The sequence below is a fragment of the Balearica regulorum genome, chromosome 18 (assembly GCF_011004875.1).
Source record: "Balearica regulorum gibbericeps isolate bBalReg1 chromosome 18, bBalReg1.pri, whole genome shotgun sequence".
NCBI lineage: Eukaryota > Metazoa > Chordata > Aves > Gruiformes > Gruidae > Balearica > Balearica regulorum.
The window spans coordinates 13,791,339-13,812,761 of record NC_046201.1 but is presented as its reverse complement, the minus strand read 5'-3'; the positions used below and the strand labels follow the sequence as shown (position 1 = coordinate 13,812,761).

The 21,423-nt window shown below is 43.1% G+C and overlaps 1 protein-coding gene across 1 annotated transcript; it reads right to left on the bottom strand.

Moving 5' to 3' along the window:
- Positions 1-1,073: 1,073 nt before the first annotated feature.
- LOC104630160 (myosin heavy chain, skeletal muscle, adult) lies at positions 1,074-21,186 on the bottom strand. The gene is given in 41 exon segments (XM_075770501.1): positions 1,074-1,390; positions 1,990-2,085; positions 2,216-2,320; positions 2,408-2,578; positions 2,674-2,799; positions 3,164-3,367; positions 5,938-6,246; positions 6,441-6,565; positions 6,738-6,903; positions 6,990-7,173; positions 7,589-7,785; positions 8,063-8,181; positions 8,286-8,412; positions 8,659-9,048; positions 9,137-9,227; positions 9,315-9,460; positions 9,546-9,575; positions 9,577-9,723; positions 9,829-10,071; positions 10,993-11,248; positions 11,347-11,483; positions 11,569-11,692; positions 11,855-11,972; positions 12,064-12,151; positions 12,664-12,749; positions 12,840-13,149; positions 13,925-14,095; positions 14,801-14,950; positions 15,043-15,161; positions 16,447-16,585; positions 16,663-16,766; positions 16,866-16,964; positions 17,088-17,151; positions 17,955-18,047; positions 18,141-18,255; positions 18,353-18,380; positions 18,715-18,871; positions 18,965-19,108; positions 19,195-19,435; positions 20,929-21,037; positions 21,172-21,186. Coding segments are annotated over 39 exon segments (5,838 nt in total). The 5' UTR covers positions 19,399-19,435; positions 20,929-21,037; positions 21,172-21,186; the 3' UTR covers positions 1,074-1,234.
- Between the last annotated feature and the right edge of the window lie 237 nt (positions 21,187-21,423).

Sequence of the window (21,423 nt, the reverse complement as noted above, 5' to 3'; positions counted from 1 at the left end):
GTACTTCCATAGTTAGTCATAAGGTGGGAGAATTCCTTGGGTATAAACCTCAGCATGCTTGGGAGAAGGAAGACCTCCTAAATCTGAATACTGTTGCTGCAAACACACTGGCCACTGTGGTCAGTGCAAAAGGCTTCCTTCCTGCTGCCTCTTCCCCACCTCCCCTCCCACAACTCCAGCTCCCTTCCCCACCATCGTTCACAGTTTCTTGAAGTACTCCCTGGAAATGTAGTGGTGTAGAGCTAGCCAGGAACCTTAAGGGAGCCATAAGTGTGTCTGTAGTGGAAGAGAGCCAAGTCTCCTTTACCATTCCTGTATTTCAGTACCGGTGAACACTATACAGTACTGCAGCATTTCCCAGTCTGTTCTTGTGGCTCTGCATGTTACGTTGGTTTGGGTTTATCCCCTGGTGAGTCCTCTTGTCCAGCCTTACTTCTACCAGTCTGTTGATCAATCTCCATTTGATTTACAACAGGAGCATTCTGTCTTAATATTGGCTATTCTGTCTAATAGAGAAAGTAAGAAATGCAATATCTTCTTATCCAAATACATTATTTGTTTTGCTTTAGAACTGATTATTGATAACTTCTTCCTTAAAAAAAGCTCAGCCTGATCTTTAATTTTGCTCAATAGAAAGTTACTCTCTAGCGTTCGTGGCCTTCACCTGCCTTGTTCAAAGGAGGCAGCCCTTCAGTCCTTGCATAAGACGCCTTTGGGGCCCCAGTTTTTTCTTACGCGGCAACTTGCCTCTAAATCAAACTTGCCAATGTCAGAATGGGACCAGCAAAGAGATTCTCTGTGCACTGCACGCATTTAGAAAGAGGACTCCCCAAGGCAGAAACATTTTTACTGTGCCAGGACAGACGAGGTACTCTTCCTGCCTTTGTCCTGATCCTCTCCTCTTGCCAGTATGGGATTAAATTAGTATTATTCCCTACCCAGTAATGTAATAGCACACAGTAAAGAAATACTGGAGGTGGGATAATTAAAACTCTACTGCTATCCAAGAGTTAAAGTAAAATAAAATGTTTCATTTGCAAATGCCGCAAACTTAAGTAACTGCAGAATTGAACTGTAACAACCAAAAGCACTGCTTCTGCTGTGTATGCAAAGTAATCTACAGTCTTTATTCTCTAGACATTGACACAGTTACAAAGACTCATCGCAGAAGAAAGCGACCAAGAGGTTCACATTTTGTGCATCCCTCAGGTCACTTTGCTGCCTCATGACATCCTCACTCTTCCTCTTCTATCTTCTTGCTGTGAAACTCCCGGCTCTTTGCTCGGAGTTTGTTGACCTGCGACTCTGCAATGTCAGCCCGCTCCTCGGCTTCCTCCAGCTCGTGCTGGATCTTGCGGAACTTGGAGAGGTTGACATTGGACAGCTCCTCCTGTGCGGGCAAAGGGAGTTGGTGGTGAGGAGCCCAGGGCAGGGGTTCCACTCCTCCTGTGCCTCGGCCTTGTTGGGGCTGCGGCTCTTCCCCTCCATCCCCCACCCACCGCTGCTTGCACGTAAGCCTCACACAGACCTCCTCACCCTCCCTTATTCAGCATCCCACTGTGACAAGCTTCACCAGTACTCTGTCACTCTTGAGGAGCTATTTTGTCACTTGGATTTGTCATTTGTGTACTTCTCCCACTACTTGCTGCCCAACTATCAGTGTGACTTAGATTGAGAGAGATCCTGAAACCCTCCGCTGTTGATCAGCAGCAGAGATTCATGAACTTGTCAGTCAGTAGATGTGGCCCTTGGGTATTTTAAGTCTGACCTCTGTATAAAACAGGCTGCACAACTTCCCTCAGCTCATCCCTGACGGCAGGGTGCCCAGAACTCAGCAAGGCCTAATGAGACGATGGTAAAACAGCATGGCCAAGACTGTTGTGCCTTGGGAGCTTCTTTCACGCCCCTTTCCTGGTATCCATAGTCATCTCAGTGAGCATGCTGCCCCGATGGAAGGTGGCTCTTGCCCATTCTTTGAGCAATACTTACAGCCTCCTCAGCTTGTCTCTTGTAGGATTTCACCTTCATTTGCAGCTTGTCCACCAGATCCTGCAGCCTGAGAATATTCTTCCGGTCTTCCTCAGACTAGAGTTGTTGGTAAGCAGGACAGAGAATGAGTTCCTGGTTTCCCACCACGTGAGGTTAGCAATTCCCCTTGGGAAATTTGACTCGCCGTGAGAAAACTCTCTCAGCCCAAGGACGCCTCCTGTCTTACCTGGTAGGTCAGCTCCTTCACCCTCCTCTCGTACTTGCGCACACCCTTCACGGCTTCAGCGCTGCGCTTCTGCTCAGCATCCACCTCCCCTTCCAGCTCCCGCACCTGCAATGAGAAGACCATCTTTGGAGCTTCCCTGGTGGTTAACCTATGTGCCATGTTCACTCATGCACAAATAAAAGCCCTACGCACTCTGGCCTCCAGTTTCTGGATTTGCTTCTTGCCTCCTTTCAGTGCCAGCTGCTCAGCCTCATCCAGACGGTGCTGCAGGTCCTTCACCGTCTGGTCCAGGTTCTTCTTCATCCTCTCCAGGTGGGCGCTGGTATCCTGCTCCTTCTTCAGCTCCTCTGCCATCATAGCTGCCTGATGAGAGAAAAGGATCAAAGCGATTTTGGGGCTGGAGACAGTTTGGGGGAGAATACATCCACCATCAGCACTGAAAGCAGGCCCCTACTCACATCAGTGATGGCCTTCTTGGCCTTGTCTTCAGCATTGCGGGCTTCCTGGATTGTATCCTCCATTTCACTCTGAATTTGCGCAATGTCTGTTTCCAGCTTCTTCTTGGTGTTGATCAAGCTGGTGTTCTGTTGAACAACAAAAATATTGTCCAGTTATTTCCAAACAGAACAGTTATTTTAGAAATTTACTGCTGAAATTCAAAGTATCATCTATGTATGTAATATTAGCATCCTCCTTCAAATGATGCATCTTGTCAGGTCATACACAGCTAGATAATGGACAGTTCTTAAAATTTTAAGAAACACTTCAGTCTCCTGCCATCCTACTCATTTAGCTATAATCCGTTGCACAATTCGTTGCACAAGAGTAATAATTCTGGTTCAGGTTAAGTTTTTTATTAGAAGAGATGATTTAAGATTTTACAAAGATGAAAAAACTGTAAAGGGGAAAAAAATTAGCTCTTGAGATTTTGAATCTCATGAATCTAACCTGAGTGTGGAGGAGCTGAACTCTCTCACTTGCATCCATCAGTTCCTGCTCAGCCACTTTCCTCGACCGCTCCGTCTGCTCCAGGGCTGCCCGTAGCTCCTCAATTTCAGCCTGCAACAGGTTTGCTCTGCGCTCCACCATGGCCACCTGCTCCTTCAGGTCTTCCTGGGTCCTGAGAGCATCATCCAAGTGTATCTGCGTATCCTTTGAGAAGAAAGAGAAATTATAATGTCGCATAGTACTGTTGCACAATGACAATTAGCACCAGTCTAATCACTATTATGTCAGTAGGATATATATATATTTATAGATATAATATTTATTTGCAGAATTGTTATGTCAGTATATGCACAGTATCTAAGAATGTGAGCAAGAGATTGATACATGTTATTGCACACTGTCCCAGGCTGAGTGACAGCCCTGCTTAAATTTAAGGCTGTGCAAAGGGAATGTAAGCCTGAATTCAAACTCCAGCTGACTGACACAAGTAATTTACAAGATGAAGGAAACTGGACCTTTGTCCCGGCTCCCGGCAGAAGAAAGAACCTTCCCCCATGCCCCGAAGTGCCCCTATGTAACAGACACAATGCTGTGGGGTTGAAAAATGAAGAGCATGTGAGTAACTGACAGGATCCAGGAAAAATCAATCATTTAAAGTTGATCCAGCCACCCACTCTCATTAGAACCAGTGCCACCAGAAAAGCACATAAGGTATTAGTAATTGGAGATTTGTTACGGAGAGGCACCAAAACACCCGTTTACCATCTAGACAATGTCTCTAGAGATGTTTGCTGCCTACAAGGAGCTTACATTCATTTCACTGAGAGGCTCTCAAACTCGGTGAACTCTTCAGATTATCATCTGCTACTACTATTCCATGTAGGCTTTAATGATATTGCAACAAGGCAACTTATACCCATCAAAAGAGACTATATGTCCCTCAAGGCAATGTTAAAAGGATCTGGAGCACAGGTGGTGTTCTCCTCTATCCTCCAAATCAGAAGATGGTGTTCAGGAAGGAGGAGAAAAATTGAACAGGTGAATGTCTGGCTGTCTAGCTGGCACCATATTCAAGGTTTTTGTTTCTATGACCATGGATCTACCTTTGAGAAGCTCAGTCTGTTGGAAGCTGATTGCATTCACCCAACCAGCTGGGACAAGATGGTCTTTGCCAACAAGCTGGCCAGAGTTTTAAAGTAGACTTAGTGGAGGAAGAAAATTGAGTTTTGAGTAATAGAGAAGAGCCAGGGGCTGCTGATGTATTAGGAAGCAACAGGAAAACATCTGTAAAATGTTCCAAAAGAATTAGGGTTTGTTCCTCTAAAAAGGTGATATGGTCAATAGCCCAAATTAAGTGTCTCTGTAGCATGGATAATGAATAGGAGTAGTTGCAAGCTACTGTACACGTAGAAAGCTATGATCTAATCACTGTCACTGAAACTTGGTGGGATGAATCACATGACTGGAGTGCTACAATCAATGTCTATAAATTGTTCAGAAAGGACAGGAAAGGAAGGAGAAGTGGGAAGATTGCTCTCTATGTAAAAAATTGATTCATTGCACAGAGCTGTCTTTGAAAAACAGTGATGAGCCAGGTTGAGAGCTTATGAGTAAAAATTAGAGGCCAAGCCGGATCAAGGGCAGCCTGTTGACCAAGTGTTATTACTTCAGCTATGGGAAGCATCACGCTCGCAGGCTCTGATCCTGCTTATCACCCTGACATCTGCTGGAAAAGCAGCACAGCGTGTTGTAAGCAGTCCAGGAGGCTCCTGGAGTGCATCAGAAATAATATCTTCATCCAGGCAATAGACAGCCCAGCTGGAGGAGAAGTGTTACTGGACCTGTTTCTCACCAACACGGATGAACTAATTAGAGATGTCAAGCAGCCTGGGCTGCAGTGACCATGCCCTGGTGATATTCACAGTCTCAAGAGTTATGGGTCAGATGAAGAGTAAGGTCAAGATCCTGAATTTTAGGAGAGCGGACTTTCAGTTATTTAAGGAATTACTGGGTGGGACCCCTGGGAAACTGCCCTCAGTGATAAAGGAGCAGAAAAGAGTTGGCAGCTCTTTAAGAACATTTTTCTTCAAGTACATGAGCTCTCAATTCCCATGTGTAAACAATCAGGCAGGGAAAGCAGGACAACAGCATGGCTAAGTAAGGACGTCCTGGTCAAACTAAAGTGTAAGAAAGAAATGCATAGGCAGTGGAACCAAAGAGATGTATCCTGGAAAGAATATAGAGATGCTGCCTGAATGGGTAGGGATAGGATTAGGAAAGCTATGTCACTGTTGGAGCTGAATTCCTGTTCTATTAAGCTTTGGTGTGGCCTCACCTTCAGTATTGTCTGCAGTTCTGGGCCCCACAATTTTAAAAGGATACATCTAGAGAAGAGTAAGCAAGCTGGTGAAAGGGCTAGAAGGCATGGCCTCTGAGGAGTGGCTGAGGACATGGATTTTGTCTAGTTTGGAGACAAGGAGGCTGAGGGGCAACCTCAATACACTCTGTAGCTTCCTGAGGAGGGGAAGTGAAGAGGGAGGTGCTGATCTCCTTGGTATCCAGTGACAGGATGTTGTGGATGCCATGTGTTCAAGGTCAGGTTGGATGGGGCTTTTAGTAGTCTGATCGAGTAAAAGATGTCATTGCCCGTGGCAGAGGGGCTGGACTAGATGATCTTTGGAGGGTCCATTTCAACCCAAATCATTCTATAATTCAATGATTCTATGATATTAGACAAGCTAGACACCTAAGTGGACATCCCTAGCTTAACATACCTTGAGCACTGCCTGTGTGTTTCTCAGGTTCTTTTGTGCCTCTGCGGCCACGCGGTTGGCATGGCTCAGCTGGATCTCCATTTCATTCAGGTCTCCCTCCATCTTCTTCTTCAGCCGCAGGGCTTCATTCCTGCTCCTGATCTCAGCATCCAGGGTGCTCTGCATGGACTCCACAATTCTGAGGTGGTTTCTCTTCATCTGGTCGATCTCCTCATCTTTCTCTGCTATCTTCCTGTCAATCTCAGACTTCACCTGGTTGAGCTCAAGCTGGAGGCGCAGGATCTTCCCCTCTTCATGTTCTAGGGAGGCCTGGACAAGCAGACACAAATATTTATAACATTGATAAAGCTACTGCTTGCTTTCTAGGCAGTTACAGACTATTTCAGGAAATCTCAGCTGGCTGCACTTCCTAGCCAGAACAGAGGGGGACCCAAGCAGGTTTTAGCCATATGTCCCCATTGCTCATATTTTTAGTGCTGACGCCAGTGATTATGGGCATGTACCTCAGCTTCCTCCAGAGCAGCCTGGATTTCAGATTTCTCCTGCTCAATTTGCTTCTTGACTTTCTCCAGCTCATGGATCGCCTTTCCTCCCTCGGCAATCTGCTCCGTCAGGTCGGAAATCTCCTCTGTGTGAAAAAAGACCAAACGCCTGGTCAGGCACAGAGCAGAAGGGGAAGGGCCCTGTCGCACCAAGGTGACGGGCATCTTTGCCGACCTGCAGGCACGGACCCATGTGGAGCGGTGGGTAGTGGTGGATAGTGAGAAAGCCCTGCCAGGAGCAGAGGGCCAGGGACTTACGCTGCAAGTTCTTGTTCTCACGCTTCAGCGTTTCCAGGTGGTCCAAGGACTCCTCGTAGGCATTCTTCATCTTAAACAGCTCCGTGCTGAGAGAGCGAGACTCCTTCTGGGAGGCTTCCAGCTCAGCCTGCGTTTCCTCATACTTCTGCTTCCACTCTGCCAGGATCTGAAGAGAAATGGGCCGTGAGTATGGACGTGGCAATCAGGAGGGGATGCTCTGCCCAGGAACCCCAAGGCTGGAGCCCAGAAGACCTTGTCAAAGTTCTTCTGCTTCTTATCCAGAGCTGCGCAGGCAGCATTTGATCGCTCCACGTCAATCATCAGGTCCTCCACTTCATTCTGCAGCCTCTGCTTTGTCTTTTCCAGGGAAGCACATTTGGCATTGACGGCTTCAACGTGCTCCTCTGCATCCTGCAGCCGCTGTGCCAGCTTCTTCCTGGGAGGAGATAAGCACAGCTCACGATTTCAGAGCAAAGAGGAGGCCATGGCTTGTGGCTGATGTGCTTTTCACAACAGGACGGTTTATCACTTCTTTGAGTATGTATCCTATGCACAGACAGTGCCAGTCCTCTCCCAGTAAGTCACTGTTTTCCCAGTTCTGATTCCCAGGCTTGAACAACCACTGTGTCTTCTGTATGTACTGTCCAAAGGTTTTCTGTACCATTCTCTGGGTCAGGGGGATATTTTCCTCTACATTTCATAAGCCACACACTTTGGAGGATATACGTTCCCTCAACCCTTACCCTGCCCCAAAGCACAGCTTTGACATTTTATGACAATATCACAGTTGTGTCTTCAAATTTTCCTTGTTAGTCTACCCCTTTTTTCTCTTCCCCAGTTTCCCGACGTACTTGGCCTCCTCCAGCTCCTCCGTGCGCTGAATAGCGTCCGTCTCGTATTTGGTTCTCCACTGGGCCACTTCGCTGTTGGCCTTGGACAGGGCACGCTGCAGCTCCCCCTTGGCTTCCTGCTCCTCCTCATATTGTTCCCGGAGCAAGTCACAGTCGTGGCGAGCAGACTGCAAGGCGTGGGCCAGGGCGTTCTTGGCCTGGGGGGGTAAGAGCGAGATTGGGACAAGGGACGGTAATATCCTGGGAAATCTCTTGTAATGGATTAATTTAACACTGTAAACATGACTGCTGGGAGGGTGTGGGTGTTTGCGGTGAAGGACAGATGTAAGTCTGGAGGACAAAATCCACTAATCGCACTCCCTGCAGAAATGAAAATCTTCTCCCAGTATTGCCTGTGCTAAGCAGACCCTGTCCTCACCAGGCAGTGTGAAGCTAAGAGTGTTTTCAGTGGCCAGCTGTAGGAACTATGATCACCTTTATCTCTTCCTCTAATTGTCTCTTGAGTTCCTCAATCTGTTGGGTGAAAGCCTGCTTGCCTCTAGACAGCTGAGAAATCAGAGCATCTTTCTCCTCCACCTGGCGCGAATATTCACCTAGGAAAACACACAAAAAGGAAATATTTTCCTTGTCATTCGTGACCCAAACAAACTGGTTTTGGAAGCTCTCCCATTCCACAGCACAGAGGAGGCGCTCTCACCTGATTCTGTCTGCAGGCGAGCCCTTTGAGCACTGAGGTCGTTGATCATGCGCTGGTGCTCTTCTTCCTTTGTCTTAATCTCACTCAGCTGGTCTTCCAGTGTGCGACACATCTTCTCCAGATTTGCCTGTGGAGATCACACAGAATGAAAGAAGATTAGTGTATGGACGCCTCCTTCTTAGGAACTGCATGATTCTCACCAGAAAAATGTCAACAGCTGTGCAAGCTCTATACGGCTCATTGCGCCGTATAGAAGGTTAAAAATACAGTTCTACACAGAGACAGAGAGTTATATTGTAACATGACCATATTTTAAAAAGATATGTTTCAACATTATTTATTTTCAAGTTGTTTTCAGTATATTTTTCAATACCTTGGCTTTGGAGACAGACTCCATGTTACTGGCCAAGTCGTCAATCTCCATCTTCAGCTCGCTCTTCTCCTTCTCCAGCTTCTGCTTCACTCGTTGCAGGTTGTCGATCTGCTCCCCAAGCTCAGCTGTGCTGTCCGCGTGCTTCTTCCGCAGGGCGGCAGCCGTGGCTTCGTGCTGCAGCGTGGCCTCTTCGAGGTCGCGACGCATCTTCTGAAATTCTGCCTCACGCTTCTTGTTCATATCAATCTGAGCTGCGGTGGCTCCTCCTGCTTCTTCCAGGCGCTCGCTGATCTCCTCTAGCTCCCTGGAGAGGTCAGCCCGATGCTTCTCTGCTTTTGCCCGAGACGTTCGCTCAGCCTCAATTTCCTCCTCCAGTTCCTCAATACGAGCCTGGGGAACATTAGGGACCCTTCACACCCATGCCCTCCTCCTGCCTCACCTGAGACTGGGGGAAAGAGGACAAGGGACAGAGACTTGCCTGCAGCTCCTTGATCTTCTTCTGTGATTGCATGCCCAGGGCTTGCTCATCCTCAATTTTGCTCTGGATCTGGCTGATTTCAAAGTCTTTCCTTTGGGCAAAGCAAACCGTGTTAGAGCTCAAGGGGAAAAGACAAGTGCACCAGCCCAGCACTCGGGTGCCCCACAGCCACACTTACTTCTTCAGTTTCTCATCCAGCTGCTGCTTATCGTTTTCCAAATCCATTATGCTGTCGTGGGCCATCTTCAGGTCTCCTTCGAGTTTCCTCTTAGCTCTCTCGAGGTCCATGCGCAGTTTCTTCTCCTGCTCCAGGGACCCTTCCAGCTAAAAAGAGCAAGACCATCAGTGCTCTGCCAGCCAGGTCTAACTCCATACCTGTCCTCCTCTTGCTGTATGCCTGTGTGCTTACATCGTCCACTTGCTGCTCCAGCTTGGTTTTTAGCTTTGGTCAGCGTATTGACTTTGTCCTCTTCTGCCTGCAGGTCATCCAGTGTCTGCTGATGGGCCTCTTGGAGAGCCTTCTTCTCTTTTGTCAGCTTCACAATGGTCTCGTCCAGGGCTGCCATCTCCTCTGTGAGGTTTTTCACCTTTGAGAAAAAGGGAGCATGTGTAAATAAGGGAAGTAGATACAGAAGTCGTGTAACATCGCAGTGCTCTTTTCTGGAGTGAGAGTGACAGGTTCTGCCTTGTACCTTGTTTTCGGTGGCATGTTTTTCCTTCTCCACCTTGGCCAGTGTTAACTCAAGGTCATCAATATCTTTCTTCAGCTCTGAACATTCATCCTCCAGTTTTCTCTTCTTGGCTGTCAGCTCAGCATTAATTTCCTCCTCATCCTCAGCTCTTTCAGTCACCTCCTTTACTTTGGCTTCCAGCTGGATTTTGGTTTTGATGAGCTGGTCACATCTTTCCTCAGCATCAGCTAAAGCATCAGCTTCCTTGCACGAAAATGCAGGAAAGTTTTTTTATTGTTAAAGGAATAGAAGTGCATGAGTAAGACCTTTAGGATAACTTTTTTTTGAAAATATTACTGTGTGTTTACATTAAAAATTACAAATTCAGAATAACTTTTTAATAATTTTTTTTTTACCTTCTTCATCATCAGATACTGTGTCTAGCTCCATTACATTTCACTTCATTTATTTCAGGTATGTTAGTGGGTTACTTGGATTTAAGTAACTTGGATCTTTTCCTCCTCTCCTTTAGAAAATGATTGTGTTTTATAATGTATCGTATTGAAATTTATGTGGAAGTATTGAGAAATGTAAATAATTCCAGCACTGAAAAAATATTTGAAACTCCCATTAGTGGATTTATACCCAGTCAGTACAGTCAGTGGACACTAGAACAAGATTCATCTTTCCCTGAAATGGACACTGCAACTCAATGATATTGCCTGAGTTTCTGAGAGACCAAATTGCACTGGAGACAAACATACAAGGCTGGCACTGTGTTGTAGGAGGTAATGGACACCTGCGTCTTCTGGAGCGGTAGCTACAGGAGCTCAGGTGAGATATGCCATAAGAAATGACATTAGGGTTTTCATTTCAACAACTGAATTAAGGCAGAGTAGTTAGTCAATTCAATCAGTGTAAATACACTACAGTGACTATAATGAGGCTTTATGTCATGAACTCACATGGACACATGTACATGTAATCATTAAGACTAAAAAGTAATTCTTTAAGCTACAAATTGTTCTAGTGAGACTGAGTGCGGAAAGAGACCTGAATTTTACCTTTCGTTACATGGCATTCAGCTTAAAATATTTTGTAAAAGTCAGTTAGAAGAGTTAGATCTTATTTACTCATTTCCCCTACAAAAAAAACCAAACAAACAAACAAACAAAAGTTACTCACAGCCTGCACTTGGAGCTGCAAATCGTTTTTCTCCTGCACTAGTTTCACCATTTTCTCCTCCAGCTCCTTCCTCTTTGCCTCAGACTTTGCAAGCTCTTCCTTGGTTTTCTCAAACTCCTCCTTCATGTTGGCCATCTCCTTCTCAGATTCTGCACTCTTCAGCAAGGGCTTGATCTTGAAGAACAGCTTCATCCAGGGCCAGTGCTTGACATTCATGAATGCACGAACGTTGTACTGGATGCAGAAGATGGACTCCCTGAGGCATAATTAATTAAAATGTACATTGAATATTTTCCGTATGACAAGCGCCAACACTTTCCCCCAAGTATTTAACTGAAGATGAGGAATGTCTACCTCCTCTCCACCATTCTCTGGTACTCCACTCTCATCAGGAAGCCCCTGCACCTGGCCTGTGTGCGGGTGATGAGCTGTGCCAGCTTCTCATCCCTCATCTCCTCCAGGAGTCCCAGCAGCCCAGCTTTGAAGAACACCTTGAGAAAGCCAACATGGCCACACATCACTGTCAGGTAGAGCAAAGCACAGACATGCAGTGAGTGAGTCAAGCAGCATTTGTACCTTGGTGTGGCCAAATTTGTACTGGGTGTGGTCCACATCGATTGACCCTAGGAGCTTCTCAGAAGCCTTCTTGCTATCAATGAACTGTCCCTCTGGGATAGCGCTGGCATTAAGCACCTTGTATCTGTGGGATGAGAGAAAAAGGAAGATAAGGCTATTTTTTCCCCACCAACTCACACTAGCTACTGAACCCCACCAGCTCATATATAGCTATTTTTCACATCAGAGTCCAGTCTGAATGAACCAACATTCCTTTTAATGATGCTGAGAAGTGCAGCGCTCTCACCTCTGCTTGAAGTCAGCATAGAGCACTCTGCTGGGGAAACCTTTCCTGCAAATTCTGATGCCTTCCAGCACACCGTTACAGCGCAGCTGGTGAAGTACCAGTTCATGCTCCATGGCACCTAGCAATTCAGAGCATAAATGAATGCCACAGTTCCCAGTGCAGAGGGGAATGGATGTATCAAAGGAAGTTCTTCTGCTTGAGCATCTTACCAGGTGTTTTTGTTTCATTTGGGATGATGCAACGGACAAAATGGGGGTGAGTGCTCCGTAGATTGGTCATCAGCTTGTTTAAATTCTCCTGTGGGATCATGTGTAGCAGCTTAGATTAGAAAAAATTACTTCTGTATGCTCTGTATCTAGATAGCAAGGAACTAATATAACGAATCATAGGAGGAAGAAGCTTTCAAATTTAAAATTTAGATTTAATGAAACTTCTATATAGTTAAGTATTCTCATTAAAAGAAAGTTTTAAATTCTGCACCTTAGTCTGGAGGAAATAAAACACTACTGTATAAAAATTTTAACACAAGACTTTATTTAATTAATATTTATATTACATCCCAAATTCTGAAAAATATTTTTCACAAAGAAGGCAAGTGAACTTTTAAAAGAAATTCAGAGGGTCAGCTGAAGACTGCTTGAAACATATCCGAAATGTGAACAGATAATTATTAGGAAAAGGCAGCGAGTAACTTCTTCTCATTCATACTTATTATTGTTTCATCATAAAACCAAGGTCATGAGAAGAACAGGAGTTTAGATAGCTCAGATTTGAAACTATGTTCATGTCACATGGATTTTATACTTTACCCGGAAAAGAGCTGAGACTGTCTGGAAGGAAGAACCCTTCTTCTTGCCACCCTTCTTTCCACCACCAGCACCACCACCACTAGCCTCTTCAAAAACAAAAAGAGTGTTTTAATATTTTTTTTGTTTCATCTTTACCTATCATAAATGTTGGAAAACAAGAATTTTAGAAAACTAACCTGTTTCTGCTCCACCATAGGAGGCAAAAAGTAAAGCCAGAGTCTTCACAGACGATTTCTGGTACAACCCAATAACTGTTTCGTTCAGGGGGTCCTTGTTCTTCTCAAGCCAGCCAGTGATGTTGTAGTCCACCGTGCCAGCATAGTGCACCAAGGAGAAGTGTGCCTCAGCCTTGCCTTTGGCAGGCTTGGGCTTCTGGAAGTTGCTGGACTTGCCCAGATGCTGGTCATAGAGCTTGTTCTTGAAAGAGGTGTCAGTTGCTTTGGGGAACATGCACTCCTCTTCCAGGATGGAGAAGATGCCCATGGGCTGGAAGATAGTACAATAATGAGAGAATGCCTGTAGAATAATATGGTCATGACTTGTTCTTAAAGGGAATATAGCAAAAGATAGGAAGCTGAGAAACAAACCAATACTCTTGCCATGAAGAAAAGTTATTTCTAAAATGTTGTTTAAAAGATTCACCTGCTTGGCTCACACTTTGGCACAGTGATTCAGGAATGTTTTCTTATGTCAAAAATCATGTTAAAAATCAGGAGAATGAATGTATTTCAAAATATTGTTCACAAATGTGTCCATTTTATATTTACTTCAGGTTTTGTACTTTTAATCAAATCCCTAAACTACCTGGAACTACAAAAAATCTTGTTCAGTTTCTTGCATTCAGAGGTCAGGCACTAACTAGATTGGCCTGTACTTACTTTGCTATGAACCATGCAGAAAAAAATTGTATTGTCCAGATAATTTTATTCCAGAATCTTAAAAAAAATGTTTTTATTTTACTTTGGGACCTGCTCTGTGTTTTTGGAAAAAAATAAAACAGTCCTTTAAGCTAGCAAGTGGACATACTCTCCACATAGAAGATGTGTGAGGAATATTTCCATAGTTATCATCTGTGGATTTTGTAATATCTCTAATGCATAGTAAGTAACGCTACAGATCAAGAGATATTTCAACAACTAAAACTGAATACATGAAACTAACCATGGAAGAGACTTTTTTTTTTAATAAATAGCATTTAACAATTTTCAATTTAAAATAATGAGTTCCTGAAAATACAAGACATTTTGAATTAAAAATTTACCTTCTCAATCAGCTCAATGCAGGCAGCCAGGTCCATCCCAAAGTCAATGAATGTCCATTCAATTCCTTCCTTCTTGTACTCCTCCTGCTCCAGCACAAACATGTGGTGGTTGAAGAACTGTTGCAGTTTCTCATTGGTGAAGTTGATGCACAGCTGCTCCAGGCTGTTGAACTTCCCAGTTGAAAAAAAGCAACAACTCATTGTCAACATGCACAGTTCTTGATCCTTCTCAACTCTTTATAAACCTTCCTGATTAAAACACAACTGTATTATCAGGACTTCACCATAGCAGGACCTATATGCAGCTTCTGAAAGAAATATCTACATAATGAAAATGGAAATTTTTCCAATGCAGATATTCCTAGAGAATCTCCTAAAATTCATAAAGTACATTAGCATTTTTTTGGTTCAGCCAAAAAGATGAGTGTATGCACTGGTCTCCAATTTTTAAACACTAGTATCTCTGATTCAATACATATCTTTTCATTCCTTGGTCCTTTAAACAATTTACATATCTTTAACCTGTTGTATGTTTGTGAATGGGCCTCCAAATCCTAGTTCTGCTCCTGAAGCTCTTATATAAAATTATTGTAATTATGTTGGTTTTTTTAAAATCATTAACATTAAACTCAAACTGTTAAAATATTGCAACATATAAAATTCTATTTGCCATTTCTACACAAGCAACATAAATCTGTTCTTGTACTGATGAAGCTTCTGAGGCTTTTGCTCTGTGCTACAAAAGAAAACAACGGATTTTTTCCCAGAAAATTGCAAATGACTAGAATGTTAAACCTTCAGAGGAATATTACTTGGAAGTTCTTTGATATAGCAATCTCCTCCTGCAAAAGCAGTCATCAAACCTGGAATCCTTACATCAAAGATCTCAAAGCCAGCAATGTCTAGGACACCAATGAAGTACTGTCTGGGCTGCTTCGTATCCAGCTGTTGATTGATGCGAACAACCATCCACAGGAACATCTTCTCATAGACAGCCTTTGCCAGAGCACCCACTGAATTGTTCACCTAAACCAAAGAAGAATGGAGTAGAAGAAAAACAATATCTGGAGCAAATGGTGATACAAGCCAGAGGTTCCCAATCACCAACTGGTTGTTACCTGCTGCACAGTCTGACCCTTGGTCACATACTCGTTTCCAACTTTGACTCGAGGGTAGCAGAGGGCCTTGAGCAGGTCTGCTGAGTTCAGACCCATCAAGTAGGCTGCCTTGTCAGCAACTAAGTAGAAGGACAAGGAGACAGAAAAATTAAGACTAACAAGACAGGCAGCATTTTGAGTGATAAACCCTTTCCAAAGCAACAGTGATCAAATTCTGCTTATTGGATCTCAGAGGAAGCATGGCAGTCATTAAAAACAAAATCATCTTTGTTCTGAAAGCTTTTCAGAGCAATACACCTAATTGTGATTTGTGTCTTTAAAAATCTTCACAGAAGCATCTAGAAACAATATAGTTATTAAAAATTCATCCTGAAAGCTGAAGTTCATCACTTCAGTCCAGAGCTAATTGCTACCTATAAGCCAGGCAACAAAACAGCAAAGTGTCAGCAGGTTGGCCATGTGAGTGTAATCCAAAACATACACATAGGTACTTGGGCTACCTGTATTCTTTGGCAGCAGCTATAACCCTAAAGGGGAATGCATTCCAAAATTATAGCTAACAATTAGGAAGTGCCCCTTTCTGGAGACTCATAGTCATAGCAGAAAGGCAAGAACATTCATTCATTCGGGATCAAAACCTAAAAATTCAGTCCTGAAGCTGGCCATCTGAAAGCATTCTTTGGAAGAAGTAGACAGGGCATAGTCATTTTAAACCATGTATGCATTATATAAAATTTAAGCAATTAGGTAGTCAGCTGGGAAGTAGAAGTCTAAGTCAGTTCTTCCCTAGCATAGTCTACCTATGCCTCACTTAGACTGGTATTCAAATAATACTACTATGTAGTGATAATTACGGGTTTGAATCTCCAAAGGAGAAGAAAGAAATTGAAGGAAAGTTCCCTTTTACCTGGGCAAAATTCCTGAACAACATCACGGAGGCCCCATCCCCATGGCAGAGGGATTGGAACTAGATGATCCTTGAAGTCCCTTCCAACCCAAACCGTTCTACGATACTATGTGATTTATGAAGGAGAAGTTCTAATTCTAAATTTCATGCCTCCTTTTTTTTTTCTTTTTTTGTTTTAAGCAACCAGAAATATATTTTCTGAAAAATCTTTCTCTTCTCAGTAGGTCTTTAATATAAGCACACTGAACAGGCTGTGCTGTCCAGAACTGTGGCAGCCCAGCAGAGAATTATGGACATATATTCGATTTATACTTCAAATAAAGATTAGGTAGTAATTGAAAAAAATGTATATACTGGATGGCAGTTTCATACCTATACACTAGCTCAAATAAACACTTTTTCACACATTTCCACTGTTCTCTTTCTTGATCTTCCAAATACTGAATTATTATTGCTACTTTTATTTCTAACAGGTCAGCCACAGACTTTGTTAATACCTTCTGTGCCATCGGGCTCTGCCTGCTCCTCTCGTTGTTTCTGCTTGAACTTCAGGTTCCCGTAGTGCATGACAGCGCCTGTCAGCTTGTAGATGGCAGTCTTTTCATCAGCAGTGAAGCCCAGGATGTCAATGGCGCTCTGCAATAGGAACAATAAAATAAAAACTTTGTCTGGGAGAGATGACAATAGATACAACACTTTAAATTATTACTTACATCTGTAGCCATCAGTTCCTCCTGGTCATTAATGCTGGCAACAGTGATCTCACCTTGACTCACAAAGTGATAGTCATATGGGTTGGTGGTAATGAGAAGCATGTCTGAAAGTAAGAAGGGACATGGACACTTAGTTTAGTCAAGCAAGTAATAGTGTTAGCTGATGTTCAGCAATCTTCCTTCAAATTAGTAGTTTTTCCTACCAATTAGCTCTGGCTTCTTGTTGGACATGATCTGATAAAATATGTGGTAGCTTCTTTCTGCTTTGAGCTGGAAAGTGACTCTGGACTTCTCCAGCAGATCTGGAGGGAAAATTTAATTAGAAACAAGAAACAGCAAAAAAGAAAGTATGATTGAGTGAAGTGGTATTGTATGGATAGATGAGTGAATGGATGGATTGTGAACAGTTAAGGAAAGTGTCTTACATGTTTCAATATCAGCAGAAGCTAGTTTTCCTGTGGCACCGAAGTGAATTCTGATGAATTTGCCCTTTAAAGGAATAAAAGGTTCTTAAGATTTACATCATAAAAATACATCTCAAATAATATTTTGCCATTTACTCCACTTTACGATTTCTACTTAAGAGACATTTTCTTAAGAATCAGGTATATTTCCACCGTTGACATGAAGTCATCTTTTGCATTTTTGACCATGAAAATAATCAACAGTGACACAGATGTATATTCTATGCATGCTGAATGTACAAATGGGAAGGAATGGGTGGATTTAATTTAGCCAAACTCTTCCAACTATATCCTACATACAGACAGCAGTTGCCTTAATGATACGGAAATAGCTATTTAACTAGTTCAGCTGTTTAAATCTGTATTGCTATTTCTTTCTTTCTTTCTTTTTCTTTCTTTCTTTCTTTCTTTCTTTCTTTCTTTCTTTCTTTCTTTCTTTCTTTCATTTCTTTCTCTCTTTCTCTCTCTCTTTCTCTCTTTCTTTCCCATCTTTCCTAACCTCTCTTCCTTTCTTCCTGGCATTCTGTCTCTCTGTGTTTTAGTAAATTAATAGAAATATAAGTAAAAATTTAAAAAAACCCTATTTTTTAACACTGCAATACATTATAGGATAAAGAGCATGTGATCTGTTATTTTAATTTGCATCTCAATGCAAAGCGGAATTATTTTTTATTAGAATCACTGTTTTTGAAACCTAATTACCTTCAGTATAAGTGGTAAAGTCATGGTAAGAAAATTAAATCTTACTCTTGAAAACATGGCTAAACAACAGAAAAGAATGACTGCCTGTTTACTATTTTTCAGGAATCATTTGGTTAAGTAACTTACAAAGCGTGAAGAGTTGTCATTCCTCACGGTCTTGGCGTTTCCAAAGGCCTCCAGCAGTGGGTTGGCGCTGATGATTTGATCCTCAAGCGTTCCCTAGAGGACAATAATTATTGCTGGTTATCCTTTCCAAAAATCATCTCAGGAACAGAGGAAAGCATTGATTCAAGCCAGCACCTATTAATTTACCTGCATTTTGCCTGACTGCTGCTCTTCCTTCTTCTTATCCCCGCTCGCTGCAATTGTTGCAAAGTACTGGATGACACGCTTTGTGTTCACAGTCTTCCCTGCACCGGATTCTCCGCTGTCAAACCAAAGAGAGAAGCAGAGAGCATGTGGTCAGGCAGGAGGTCCCCTGGCACCAGGCAGCCCTGCAGGGACCCGAGCAGGGGTGTACATACGTGATCAGGATCGACTGGTTCTCGCGGTCTGTGAAAGAGGCAGAAATATAGTACTTAAAACTCAAAGAACAACACAGAAAGAATGAAATGTAGTCAGGTAAGTTTAATGTTTTCAACTCCATGCTGTCAGCTTGACCTAAAACCCCAAACAACCAAACAAAAAGCCTCCACAACACTGGGTGCACTGGGGCACTCTTCATTTAAAATAGTAGAAACAATGGTGTGAAGATAGGAAAAGACACAATAGTATGTATGCATCAAAACCATGAAAGCCTTGAAAAATCTCCTCCTATTACTAAGACACAGTATCCCTTCAGAGAATTTCGTGGTACAATCCCTCTGAGACACATAGAGCCACTCACCAGTCAGCATGAACTGATAGGCATTGTCAGAGATGGAGAAGATGTGTGGAGGGGCCTCCTGGCGCTTCTTGCCTCGGTAGGCCAACACCACCTCCGGGTTGTACACCGGCAGCCACTTGTAGGGGTTGACAGTGACGCAGAAGAGACCCGAGTAGGTCTGCGAGGAAGGGAGACAGCACGTTGGCTTCCACTTAGCCTGGCAGAGCAGTTCCTCCTAGCTACCCAAAGGAAGACTGCTGCTGGTACTTACGTAGATCATCCAGGCTGCGTAACGCTCTTTGAGGTTGTACAGCACAGCAGGTTCGTGGAGGTGGGTCATCATGGCCATGTCCTCGATTTTATCGTACTTGGGAGGGTTCATAGAGAAGATTTGATCTTCCTTCACAGTCAGGGTCTGTCAGAAGGAGGAGAACCATGTATGTCAGCTAAGATCTCAGAGTGGGAATTTAATGCTGCTCGCCAATCTTGCATTTTACCCACCTCTCCAGCTTCAGTCTTGACGGTGACCTTCCCTGATTCCTTGCTCTGGATTGTCCCTTTCACAAAGGATTCCTTAGGGTGCACCACAAAGACGGATGTCTTGGCATCGAACGGCTTGTTCTGGGCCTCGATTCTCTCCTTTTCTGACTTTCTGAGGTAAGGAGCTGCCTCCCCAAAGACGGCCATCTCGGAGTCTGACGACATGGCTGCACTTTATGGAGGGGCTCGTCAGCAGAGATCACTGTGGAAAAGCAGATATGTTAACCAAATGTGTAAAAAAGTAAGCACTTGTTAGTAGAAGAAAAGATGGGAAAAGAAAGGTGTTCTTCATAGCTTTTTTGGAAGTAATTGTATATTTTTGCATTGATGTGATTCAAGATTTATGGAAAATGTGAAAATTTATTTTGGGAGATTGTTTGGCTCAGGGTCCACTGTAATGAAATCACATTTGAAATAATCCATAATAACTTAATAGTCAAGTCTTTAGGCACTGTCTTGTGGAGTTAAGAACCTGAAAATTCCTTTCGGCTGCTTAGGCATTCTTTTAAAATTCACTTGAAAATGCAGTTTCTTCCTAAGGGATACTAATTCAGAAAGCTCAGAAAGCTCATACACCACTGTCTTGAGTTGCATACAGACAAATTGTGCATCTTAATGGCTCAGTTTCAGTCTCTAAAACATTGGTATCATTGATTCAATTATTTGCTAATTTTAGTGATTTCTCTATTGCAAGCATAAATAGCTACAATGCCTGTTAAAAGAAAAGAATGCTGTTCCAAAACACACTAGCATAGTTCCATTTCTATTATTATCTTTTCCTGTTTTAAAATTAATATAATTTTAGGGGAAAATGAAGTTAAACGTAATGATGATTCTATCATTCAAAGTTCAACCCAGGAATTTAAAAAATAAGAAATTTTAAAGCCGGTATTACTTTCTCTGAAAACATTTTTTTTTTTTCCCCACCAGAAAAAAAACAGTGGGAAGCATAGGAAAACATTTATTTATTTCTCTCCTGTATAGAGGTAGGTACCTAATATTTACACAATCCCTAGTACTGTATTTTATTTCTATTAAAATGAGAGACTAACATGATAATTCTTTATTTGTCCCTGTAGGAACAGGTGGCTTACGGAGAAGGAGGGCTGCATCTTCCATTTTTTGTGTGGTAGAGAACAGGCAGAGCAGTAAGGGGAACAAATGACAGTGCTGCATTTTACAAAGATGACAAGCAGAGCTTGGTTGCTCGTATTACAGCTCTTACTTCTTTAGAGATTTTGTGGTAAATTTTGGACAAAATAACACATCACATGCTCTGACACAAAATGTTGAATTTTGCACTTTTTCCTACTGTGCTTATCTTGGTCTTGTTCTACTGCTGCAGCAGCAAAGATGGGAAGCCAGCACACCTCACTCCCTGTTAGGTCAGTGAAGCAGAAGTGAAGAATGTCCCCCTGGGGATTTTCTGGTCTGCCATCAGTGGTCAGAGACTTCAAACACAGCCACTTAAAGATTGGACCAGATTGGCTTTCGAGGTCTCTTCCAACCTAGACTGTTCTACGATTCCATGATTCACTTGAAAACCCTACCAGCTTTGGGCACCCCACCACCTTCTGCGACCACACTGGGTTTGAAAATACAACGCAAAACAGTGACTATTCACTCAGTTGTACAGAAATCCCACCCAAAAGGACCTTTCTCTGCCCTCTAAGAATTAATAAATCAGGTTCTTACCTCTCGTGACACCAGATGGGTGGCTGGCAGCTGGTCAGTACTGAAAAACAGAAATGGCAACTCCCTACTTGCTGCTGCACAGAAATCCAGAGTGAAAACGTGCAGGTACCTTGAAAGCAGATTTAAAACCTGAGCTGAGAAATTGAGTGCCCTCCTGGAAATGAGCACTGGAGGCAGCAGGAATGCTGTGGCACAGAAAGGCACCATCCTCCTTCTGCAAGCCTGCGGACCCCCTACACTTACCTTAAGCTTTCCGTGGAGACAGGGCAGACTTGTCGCAGGGACATTTTATACGATCTAGTCTGCAGATGCTACAGATGCCTACTCTTTCTTCGGTCAAAAAATTTTTGGCAAACCTTCTTTGGCAAAGCATTGTCTGGCAAACTGAACTAAGGGCATAATTGTCATTTGACATGACTAGATATAATTAGAAAATTTTGATGTCTTACTGACTATATGAATACATCTCCTATAAATAATTTGACAAGGGTGTTA